Source organism: Pararge aegeria, chromosome 13 (assembly GCF_905163445.1).
Source record: "Pararge aegeria chromosome 13, ilParAegt1.1, whole genome shotgun sequence".
Classification (NCBI taxonomy): Eukaryota; Metazoa; Arthropoda; class Insecta; order Lepidoptera; family Nymphalidae; genus Pararge; species Pararge aegeria.
In genome coordinates, this window is record NC_053192.1 from 10,672,976 (window position 1) to 10,685,503 (window position 12,528).

General features: G+C 35.7%; 2 protein-coding genes across 2 annotated transcripts in view; one reads left to right on the plus strand and one right to left on the minus strand.

The window, feature by feature from the left end:
- LOC120628657 overlaps positions 1-12,528 on the plus strand; it is a 473,143-nt gene that overhangs the window by 259,403 nt on the left and 201,212 nt on the right. The window lies entirely within an intron of this gene.
- On the minus strand, positions 12,101-12,361 carry LOC120628659 (eclosion hormone-like). The gene has a single exon (XM_039897207.1). It carries the CDS (start codon positions 12,359-12,361, stop codon positions 12,101-12,103), a length of 261 nt encoding a protein of 86 aa, XP_039753141.1.

The window sequence follows — 12,528 nt, forward strand, 5'->3', positions numbered from 1 at the left end:
AAACTAACTGTGATTTTGACCTTTCCTTTAACGTCCTATCCCTCAGGATGCCAATATTTTTTCAAACACAGTGCGGACAACATTGCTTACCTTTATTAAGCCACATGACTTTCAATAATTCGTGATAAGGAATTAAAAGAATACTAGGTAAGGTGAAACTGGAGTAGGTCCCAGGGGATTGGTAATGTTTACGTGATAGAAGGTTTGAAATAGTGGGCGTTTGAAGCTAGATTTATTTGCAAACAGCTTAGTTTGTAGAAATTAGTTCAATGAAGTACTCAAAGCATCTTTACAGTGTAAAGATGCTACGAGTACTTCATTGAACTTTTCCTACTGTATAATCTGTAAACACTTTTTGTTTTAAGCTGATGTTTTGGTGAAGATTGTGAAGGTTGCGCCACGTAGTTTTTGCGGGCACAGTTAAAGTTTTATATATATAACGTGCCAGGGTGTTAGTCTTAAATGAACGTCGTAAGTGCCAAATTGAATGTTATAAAATTTGCACACGTTACCCACGCCATTAGGTCCAACTTAACATACTCGTTTTTAAAAACGTTTTCATCTCAATTGGACCCAATAATTTATACGGAAATCGAGTTATGTGTATTTAAGAACATTATTCTAACGAAGTATGTGTTTGAGTAAGTTGCTGGATAGTTTGGATTCACAATTGGACCCGGTAAGTGGTGCTGCAATCGGGTTCTATTTTGTTTTTAGATTTTTACTAATATGAAGTTATCGAAGGTCTCTATAGTCCCAGTAGGGGCCCAAAAATTTCTATACAACTATGGAAATCTTAAACAAAAGAGGTTTTACTTGCATTCAATTAATTAGAAACACTTGTCTACGTATTAAAAAGTACTGGTAAGTAAAATAAAATGTTCACTTACAAAGTTATTAATGTTCCATTTGCTCGCATTTTAATGTGCTTTAAATAAATAAGTAATTTTATTGAATTTATCTTGTTGAGAAAATGTTCAAATTGATTTTTCGTAACAGATTTTATACTGTAATATGGCAGACAAAATAATTATCGAAGGAAATATAGTGACTCTTCTTCAAGAAAGTCTGTTCCACTGTTCAGAGGACCTGGACTAGGTTTCAAGAAACCGGTTCATTGAAAATAAAATAACATCAAAAACAACCTTGAAGATGTTGCAAATGTGAGTGTTAGCATATGGATTGTCCAGGGGTTACCTCTAGAAGTCGTTTTACAGAGTCAAAGATCAGGTAGGGTTCCTACCTATTACTCTGTATTGCAATTTTAATATTTTCCCAAAACAGTGCGACGTGGATCGATGTTGAATCAAGTTTTTTTTTTTTCAAAAAGAGCCATCTCTTTAATTGGTGAGTACCTACGTTCTAAAGTGCTAAAAAAACCGGGAAAGCGTTATGCAAAGGTAAGTTTTGAAGAAATGAAGGCGTACGTGCCTTGTTTTGCGCTGGCATAACTTCTGAAGATTGATTTAGTTTTCGTAGAAAATGAGTCTCCAAATGCACAACGCTACATCATGGAACTCTTCATTTCTCATACACAACCAGCGCTAGCTGTTACGGGAACTGCTGCTGTGTTTATGGATGACAGTGCTCGGGAGCACCGAGCGCGCGACGTAGATGCTTACTTAAAAAGGTGGATCCGCCGTTTAGATTGGCAGCACGAAGTTACGACCTCAATCCCATTGAGCATGTATAAAACTTTCTAAAACGACGTGCTAGAGCTGTATAGCCAACCCCAAAAAACATGCTAGAGCATTAAATAGCTATTACAGCCGAATGGGGGCGTATTTCCCAGGAACTGATAAGAAATCCTCGCCCAAAGCATGCCGCGAAGAGTTACAGCAGTTATTTGAGCCAGAGGAGGCAACACTACACTATAAATGTTCCATGATATTCTTTGTAACGGAGAAAGTCAATTGAACTTATCTTATTTTTTGGTTAGAATGAGTAATTTCCTAACAATCAAATTTAACAAATTCAGATCGACTTAATTACCAAACAGAAATGTTTTTAACAATAGAAAATAATATTCATTTTATTTTGTTGCATCAAATCCCTTTCACAGCTGTTAATACTAAAAGTACTCAAAATATAAAACAAAAGTGTCCGTTTATTTTTGCAAAAGATGGCGCTACAATTAGGTTCAGGGTGTTTTTAGATATTAAAACTGGTAATAACCGATTTAATGCATACAAAGTTCTCCGGGTCTCTAATATAAATGGAAATAACTTAAGAGTATAAAGTCAATAGTGATTTTGATTCATAGTTTAGTTTCTATTCAGCTATTTATCGGCGTTACTAACTACTTGGTAAAGCAATTCTTAAACATACTCTATAGTAAATAGGCCAAACAGCCCACAAATTGCATTATTGCTAATAAATCTTTGTTATATTTTACTACACCAACGCCAAAACAGTTGTTTTGCCCAAGGGGACTCTTGATTGACCTAGATAATATTTTGTCAGTAGGATGTACCTACTAGAATATTAGCAAGCAATGATTAAATAAAAATAAATAAAAAAATATACTACGACCATACACACATCGCCATGTTATGGGTACTAAGATAGCTGATGAATATTTTTTTATGAGTATAATACACATAAATACTTATAATATACAGATAAACACCCCGACACTGAAAAACATTCATGTTCATCACACAAACATTTTCCAGTTGTGGGAATCGACCCCACGACCTTGGACTCAGAAAGCAGGGTCGCTGCCCACTGCGCCACTCGGCCGTCAAACGTTAAATACAAACGTAAAGTTAAAATTTAAATACTAACGTTTTGATAGAATAAAAAAAATATCTATGCAATCGGTATTGATATGTATGCTGGTGACTGAATCGGTAACGTGGGTGATGGCAGATCTAACCACAGTTGTCACCACCCCTCTTGTACCCCCGGGCGTCGTATTTACTGTCTGCGACTAAGGGAATATAAAGAAAAAAGGACAGCAGCATTATCTGTGCTCCTACTACCATCTTCTGTGATCCCCATTCCGTTTGCCCAACGTGGTGATTATGGGAATACCGTCCCGTTGAGAGGCCGACAACCAGCCTTTGAACGTTTACTGGTGTACTACAGAATCCAAAAGTGGGCGGTTATAAGCTATTTGTGATTGATGAACTGAGTTGAGATTTACTTAAAATTCATCCGCTTGATAAAGTGCTTCGATGTTATGGACTAAAAAATGTGTGTGAAATAATAGCTGTAGTAAACATTTCGTTTCCTCACTGGTAATCATGCGAAACTTTGCGACTTTTTAAAGCGTAGCGTAATACCTTTCTTTTTATAAGCTTAGATACCTACTCAGCTAAGGAATTGTAATGCGGCAGAATTTTGTTCAGTGTTCATTATCCTTTTATTTTGTTTTTAGACATGATGCCTGCTCCGAGGTCTGATATTAATTATGTTATAAGAAATCTAACATGGCAGCCACGACTAAATATACAACCGAAACAATTATAATGTTTCCACGGTGGACGGTGCTTTCTTAAGAATAACGGTACAACCGTTATTCTTAAGAAAGCACCGTCCGTATTTAATTAAATCTTGTTTTTTCTGTGATTGAAATTTTAAGAAGCTGAAATGTTTTTTTTTTTAATAATTGATGGGCCAAGACAACGAGCACACTTGTTGGTAAGTGGAAACCATTGCCTATAAATACACACCTAAATCTCAAACTGATGGACACAGAGCGGCATGTTGCAGGACGTGCTCCTTGGTGTGAAGTGTTGCTCTGTTTATAGGCGATGGTTTTCCACGTACCATCAGGTGGACTAACTGCGTGATTCCTCAATTATTTCTTTAAAAAAAAAACGGAGCAACGCTTTGCAGGGCATACATGGAACCTTCTCCTGCAACGTTCCGCCCTGTGTCTATCAACTTAAGGCGTAGGTCTTAATAATCATGTGTCTGTAATTACACTGGCAGCCAAACCCTTCTGATCTAGAACATGGCGGTAGTACTGCCCTGGACAGGCTCTGTCACAAAACATGGCGGTATTATGAAAATTAAGCTTAATTTGCTATATTCCGCGAACAGCAGGAGACAATGAATGAATAAATATACTACGACCTTACACACATCGCCTCCTAGCCCCAAAGTAAGCGTAGCTTGTGTTATGGGTAAGATGAATATTTCTATGAATATGATACACATAATTACTTATAATATACAGATAAACACCCAGACACTGAAAAACATTCATGATCATCACACAAACATTTTCCAGTTGTGGGAATCGAACCCACGGCCAAGACTCAGAAAGCAGGTTCGCTGCCCACTGCGCCATTCGGCTGTCAAATAATTGTTAAGTGAATTGTTAAGTCACTTAACAAATTATTCATTGTAAAGTCAACATCTCCTGAGGATGCTCCGGTTTCGGAGCGAAACGTGCGTAGAGGGTACATTGCCGAGGATCTGTTTGGTGTGGAGTATACGGATTGAAGTAATTATAAATTACACCATACAGATTCTCCTGCTGTTCGCGGAGTATAGCAAATTAAGCTTAATTTTCATAATATATTATGGATTTCCGCAGGGTAACGCCTGCTTCTATCCAATATCTTATATCTAGGTATCTCTACATTCCTTGAGTTGCTAGATATTGTGACAATAGATAGATATTAATTTTGTAATGCAGTTATATTTAAAATGTAATTCATGTTGAAATTACAGGTTTTCACAACGTTTACACGTTGTACTAAGCTGAACATTCACTCAGCTATCAACGTAGAAACTTGGACATGAAAAAATGTATTAGCTGTTGGTTTTCCTAAATAAATAAATAAATTACAAATGCAGAACATCCCATCTCGAATTGAAAGTAAATACATTTGTTTCCGCGAAGCAAGCCATATTGTTATAATCATTATATTAACCATAACGAAGTCCGGACAGGCGTAGCGAAATAGCTGAAGGGAACTCGCAACTAGACTGGAAAGTTACTTTTATTTGTTTTGTTTTGTGGTTTTTGCTGTACTTTGAACTCATTCTAACTGGCAAAAGCAGCCCATGTCCGGCCATAAAAATTTAATGGAACAGCTTTCTGACTTCCAGAAAAGTTTTGCCTATTTATATTATTGCAGAATCCTTCAAAAGTACAATTCCCCAAAGTTCAATAGAGAAATATGGCAAAGCTGGCAAATACTAAAAAACGCAATGGGAGATAATAAGCTGACCTCATTCAAATATTTATTATAGCATTTTAATTATTGACTCGGTCATAAATTTTCGTACCTGCCACTCAAGTATTTAAAGTCAACAAAATATTTCACGTGTCCTACTGAACCAACCTTGATGGTTTTGGATTGAATATGCTACATAAAAAATCGTATGCAACTAAAATTGAGAAAAACGAACAAAAACAAAAGGTAGAGTTTAACATGCATAAAATATTCATTTCTAAAAATGACTTGATAAATATGTAGTTAATTAAATTGAATGTGGAGTTCCATACCATCCATAATGATTTAGACATGGGCGATTTTGGTTTTGAACGAAAATTGAGATTCATCCGATTTCAGATTTCGAAATCCGATTTCAGTAGCAACTAGCCTCACCATTTCGATTGCAGGCTAAGATTTTGTTTTAGTAGCTAAAAATCAGTTTGGCTCACGCATAAAGTTACATTAAGTTACATTATTTCTAGTAAACTCTTATAAACAAAAATATTATATAACGCATACCAAAACTCACAATTAGTATTTAAGTTTTTAATCGTAAGGATTATATTTGTACACATATTTAATTTGCATTAGATTTCCATAACCAACAAAAGAAAATCTAAATCGCAACATTTGTGCCATCTGGTGTACTCAGCTATGTTACGTTTGGTTAGAAAGAGAGAAAGCTAATTTCTACGTATTATAGATCGTTAGCGTTTGGACTTCAGCGTTCGGACTTTTGAAATCGCATTTTAGATTCGTTTTGATGACTTCGGTCTCATGTCGTTTAAATCTTTTTTTCTCAGATGGTTTTCGTGGTCGCAAGAATCTATGAGACTTATTTAGCTATGAAGCTTACAAGACATTTGAAAATATTACGCTGACAAAAATTGCTTCATCTTTAAACAGCCGTAGAAAACGCCTAATTTGACAGTAAAATAAAACGATATCGTTCTTCAATTTGTTCTGATAATTTAATATTAGCGGACCCGCGTGACATCGTCCGCGAATGAGTCGACTTAAAAAAATAGTCGTAGATTCCCGAGATTCCCATATAAATGAATCCTAGCTAGATCGATTTATCGCCCCCGAAACCCCCTGTATACTAAATTTCATGAAAATCGTTGGAGCCGATTCCGAGATTCCAATTATATATATATATATATATATATATATATAAACAAGAATTGCTCGTTTAAAGATATAAGATAAGATAACAATCTTTTAATTAATAGGAAGTAGTTTAAAGATTATTGTCATAACAGATTGGCCATAACAGATTCGCATGAAAATAATATTCAGATCAAGACAGGCACGAATTTCCATTACTGAAAAAAAAAACATAAAATGAAGTCCTCCTTTTCCTACAATAGCAAATACCATTCGCCATATTCCGTAGCTGGACTTTATTGAGATAATCCTCAACAAAATTCATTCCGCCAGCTCAAAGTTAATTTGAACAATAACATCCTGAATTTTATACGTACTCGGCTTCCCCGGTCCCGTATTCGGAAGAGCCCGTTATAATATCTTACAGATATTGGACCGCGATCAGTGATTACCGTAATAGGAACGTCAGCAAGAAAACTATTTTCTATCGTCTATTACTTCCATAATACTTTAGTGGATCCTGCTTAGAGGAAATTGAATCAGTTATTGATGCGTCTTCATTTGGCTTTAACAAGTTACTAGCTATGGGATAGACGCAAGCGTTACTTTGCGGAATTCCGTGAGACTATGAACATTAAGCTTATTTCGCTATACTCTGCGAAAGGTTTGGTGTTCTCGCGGAGTATAGCAAATTAAACTTAATTTTTATACTAAATTTACTGGCTGTTACCCACGTTCTTCTTCCGCGTTTATAATTCCCAGTTTTTGTTCCTGGAAAAAACGTAGTTTATGTTACTCTTCATCTTTTCGACTGTATGCCAAAGATCACGTTGAAGATCGTAAAGGAAGGACATAAAGCAAACGAACACACTTTCGCATCAGTAAGGATTGCATGAACATAATACTGTTTTAGGTGTTTACTTGGATGTACTTAGCATGGAAATGACAATCCCGAGCGAAATCATAAACGCGAAATTTATTCATTAGTAATTTACTGTTATTAAGTTCTGAATAAATTCTGTGCTAGAGAGAATAGGAAACACTCTGCTTTACCAAATACCTTGTAACCCAGTTCTCTCATTCAATAATTGTATTTGTCAGTAAATATCAATTCTAAGGAAAATCATAAATGTGGAGAGTAATAGGAACAATTCAATATCGTTTCATTTAAAGTACTGAGATAAAAATTATTACCATGTTGTTTGGTAGTCCGAATAAATAGAACCACTAAACTTTTCCTGGCACTCTCATTTGATAATGGCAATGGTTTTATTTATTTTTTATTTTTCGGCACATATTTTATCATCCTTTTGAATTATGATTAGGATTTGTAGCTTTGATCCACCACGCTGATCTAAATGCATTTCGGCGGGCATTAACACGCATGTTAGCGATAATTGCCAGGGCCGACTCTGTAACGTACTGTTCAAGACACAGGGATATTTAATTGGCTGGTTTCCTAATAATTGTACTTTGGAAATTTCCAGATAAACCTCACGACTGTCGTAATAACTTTGTTTCTAATGTCTTTAAATGTGCCAATGGTATAACATCGAACTAGTTTTTTAAACAGTTTTTTGAAGAGAAATATAAATCGTTTCAAAAGTTTCTTATAAATAGTCGCTTAGCGCCGCGTAAGGAGTCTCTCACTCATAGTGATAAAGTTACAATGTTTACTTAAGTGAACAATTGCATACATAACCTCAAAGTAAACGTAGCCGAACTTGTGTTATATATATTAAGATAACTGATGAATATATTTATTTATAATATACATACAATATTTATAATATATAAACACCCAGACTCTGAAAAAAAATGAAAGTGAAAAATATGTTCCTCTTGTGGGAATCGAACCCACAACCTTGAACTCAGAAAGCAGGGCCAATGTCCAATGCACCAATCAGCCGTGAAATTTACAGAATTATACAACATCTTTATTGACGCCCGATTGGCGCAGTTTGCAGCGACCCTGCTTTCTGAGTCCAAGGCCGTGGGTTCGATTCCCACAACTGGAAAATGTTTGTGTGATGAGCGTGAATGTTTTTCAGTATTTGGGTGTTTATATGTATATTCTAAGTATTTATGTATATTATTCATACAAATATCCATCAGTCATCTTAGTACCCATAACACAAGCTATGCTTACTTTGGGGCTAGATGGCGATGTGTGTATTGTCGTAGTATATTTATTTATTTATTTATCTACACATTAGATTGATACATTACATTCGATTACAGATTACAGAACCTTTCATTTGAATTCCCTAGAGCATCAACTAACTTAAGTTTAGTATATATAGGAGCAGTGGAATGTAAGAATCACAGTAGTTGCTCTTGGAGGTATATCCATACGTTGCGTCATTAATCTAGGAGTATGTACAGGGTGCGCTACCAATCTGTGAAATCCACGCCGCGTTCGGACGAGTAAAGCTCAGCGAAAGCCTCTTTGAGTTTGAAGTGAATGGATTTGACGTAAAAGTTTGCGGTTTGCACTCATTCTAAATTAAGTAAAATAAACAACAGCTCTACGTTTACATTCGTAAACGGAGGATGTAATATAATAAAAGGATCCTCCAGCGCTTTATCTTCATTAATGTACAATTAATTTGGTGTACAGAGCTTTCTGCAACTAATATAACAGTTTATTATGAAAATTAAGCTTAATTTGCTACACTCCGCGAAAAGAAAAGGCAAATTTTTCACTTCACAATTATTCATTGTAAAGTCAACATCTCCTGAGGATGCTCCGGTTTCGGAGCGAAACGTGCGTAGGGGGTACAGTGCCGAGGATCTGTTTGGTGTGGAGTATACGGATTGAAATTAATTTTCATAATATATTATGGATTTCTGCAAAGTAACGCCTGCTTCTATCCAACAACAGTTTATTTATTAATTGAAATTATAGTTCCTTGAACGCTCGTATTACAGTCCCCATAACTTTTGGTGTACGGAGCATTCTGCAAGTAATATAACAGTGTATTTAATAATTGAAATTATAGTTCCTTGAACACTCATATTACAGTCCCATAACTTACAGAATAGCGTAAAAACAATGTTGGAGTTCAGTGATACCCTAAAATCAACTCTGTCTTACACGGCTTGATAGGTATTACTTTTTTTATGTGCTGAATTGCTGCAAGATCTACGGTGCTATATTCGAAGCTAACATCCATAGATAAATACTTACCTCCTAACCTAAAAAGGAGAGGTATACTAAACTAATTACTAGCAAGGCTTTTGAAGAAGAAGCGTACTTAATTAATTAGTTATAGCCTCTAGTTAATTATATTGTGTTAGACAGCAAAGTCCTAGCCGTACCTTATTTGATTACGAAGTATTTTCTTCATTAGCGAAAGTGATAAAAAAGAGAGCTTTGGTCGGTGGGTTCTACTGTACGTCACACATTAATCTATGTGCACGGTGCACTTGCAATCTGTGAAATCCACGCCGCGTCCGACAGACTAAAGCTCGGCCAAAGCTACTTTGAGTTTGTAGTGAATGGATTAAACGTAAAAGTTTGTTAGTAGAACTCATTTCACGATAAATAAATAAAATACTCTGTTTAGGTTGCTCAGATACGGCACATATAACACGCAATTATTACAAATACAATTTCACTATTACACGCGTTTTAAAAAACTTTTCTGTCTCGTTGGTCTGGTAAGCATATTCGACTACACATCACGAGATCCTTGGTTCGATGTCCGGGTTTGATTTAAAATTCAGATCCGTCTATTAAGAAATTAGCATGCCTTGGAGTGCGACCAACAGCCCCAGTTATTAATAATAACTGGCATTTACTTTAATGACTTATTATCCATCTGGTAATAAAAGTTCAATCCTACCAACCCAATGGCTCCAGTAAATACCAGTCTAGGCTCTGGAACTCTGTGTTATTACATGAATTATAATAATTAAAGAACTGCCTCGTTGGTTGGTTGGATAGCATGTTGCAATACGGATCACGAGGTCCTAGTTTCGAATCCCGGGACTGGCCAAGTACCAGCCCGGAGTTAGGAAATTGATGGTGTCAACATCCGTGGCTCAGAGAGCTTGTTATTAATCATTTAGTCTCGGTTATCATCCCGTACTTGTGATAAGAGTCGTTAAAGCCCAGCAACCCAGATTGGAGCAGCGTGGTGGGTCAATGCTTTTAAACCGTGTCTTCTATGACATACGATGCCTGTGACCCGCAGGACGGCAGGGGACTTTGATAGGCTGCCGATGATGATGATGATGATTATTTATATTAGAAGTTATTGAAGTCTAGAAGTGAATCATTAGTATACGATGTATAATGTATAATAAAGCGGTGATAGCCTACTAGCCACTTTCGGAGAGCTGAGTTCGAACCCCAGCGCGGACCTTTAACTTTTCTATGTTATATGCGTTTTGAGCATTCCAAATATCACTTGCTTCAGCGGTGAAAGAAAACATCTTGAGAAAACCTGCATCAGTTCTCCGACATCCGGGGATTGTCGTTCAATGCAATTTATTTATATACTAAAATAGAAAAATCTGTTTTTGTATTTATCTTACAGTTCAGATAATCTCCTACGAAGCATCTAGTACCCCTGTCTCCGCAGAAAAGGGATTTAAAGGACCCGGCTTAACGTGTGTTGTCGGAGAGTACAAAACCAACTACAAAAACTATATGCAGCAGACGCTCTCTTTTATATCATTTCAAGCATGAAATAGGGAATAATAATAAAATGTGATCAATTATAAACTGAAATAAGTTTATAATTTATCACATTTTATTATAATAAGGCCAGATCAGAATTCACACGAAAATGGAAAGGGTTTTTTTAACAAAAAAGTTTTTTCATCCGGCTCAATACAAAGGGGTATCAAAAACGTTTCCGGAGGCACTTTTTTTATTTTCTCCTCTTTGTATGCCTCCATTCATAAACGTCCTATTGTTATACAAAAATATAGACATATTTCTTTTTCATTTGAGATAATCATGTTGTTGTGTCTTTTTGTAATAAATTCAAAATATTATTTTAGTAGTAAAGACTTCAGTGCCATTTAAATCTCCTCTGATGTTATGATGATTAAGGTAGTTTTGTCGAAATAAAACTGCTTACATAACATCCGACCGAATCCATACATGTAGCAATTGTGATTATTGCGTTAATTTTCGCTCTCTATTAAATATCGATCAATTAAGTATCGTTTGAAACGTAAACTCCCTTGTTTGGATGTATTAGTTTTTCAAAAAACTTACTATGTCTCTGACGTAAGCGGGCGCACAAAAAGTCAGACTTAACGAACTATATGGGGGTCATGTTTGGTTACTAAGAAGCTGCTTAGCTTGCCACGCGGGAATAGTTTCCAAAATATTGATATAACTACTTGAGTTTTCAATTCTATTCACTTTATAATATAACTATTACAAAAATCAATATTATACATACCAAGGTTTGGAGTTATTAGACATAGAAAGCTAATAATATTTTGTGACATCAAATTATACAGACACTCACATTACAAATCAGGATCTAGCCAATATTAATAGTTTAAGACACAGGTAGCCAATCAATAAAAGCAACTTAATTAAAGTGGTCAAAACTAGAAACGTAGAAGAAGGTAAGTTATCAATTATAAATGCCATATTATTATATGACTTATTCACTTCTAAAAATTAAAATCTTCTGTTGCTAAAAGAGTACTTAAACTGAATTTAACAAGATTTATTAAATTATTAAATATTCGTATTCTTAAATATCAAAGATTAACTAATACATAGACAATGTGGCTATTACCAGCCTTAAGCGATAACCTTTTATGACACTTTTTTATCCACAGTTTTAAAGTTTGTTGAGGAATGGAGCGATAGAGGCAAAGTCTTCACATTCGGGGATCAGCTTTCCCTTGAACTTGATGCAAGATTCCACGCACAGAGGGCCTTCAAACCAGGCGCCAAGCATCTTCTTGCATTGAGCACAGTTTTCGATACAAATTTCAAAAGGATTGTAGGCGGTGGCAATAGCGGGATCAGCACTAGTGAAGTTCAGGTTCAAAAAGGTGACAACCACGATCAACAGCGCGAAGGTAATTTTTCCGGCCATTTTAATTTAACTGTTTAAAATCGTACGTGTTCTGCTGTAAGAGAGAGAACAGATTGTTCTTTCTGTTGTTCTATTGAAGGATGTCTTCCTCAGTAGTAAGAACTGGAATGTGCTGTTCGTTTGTTTCTCGGGCATTTTATACTAAACTCTGTCCATTTCTTCCAATG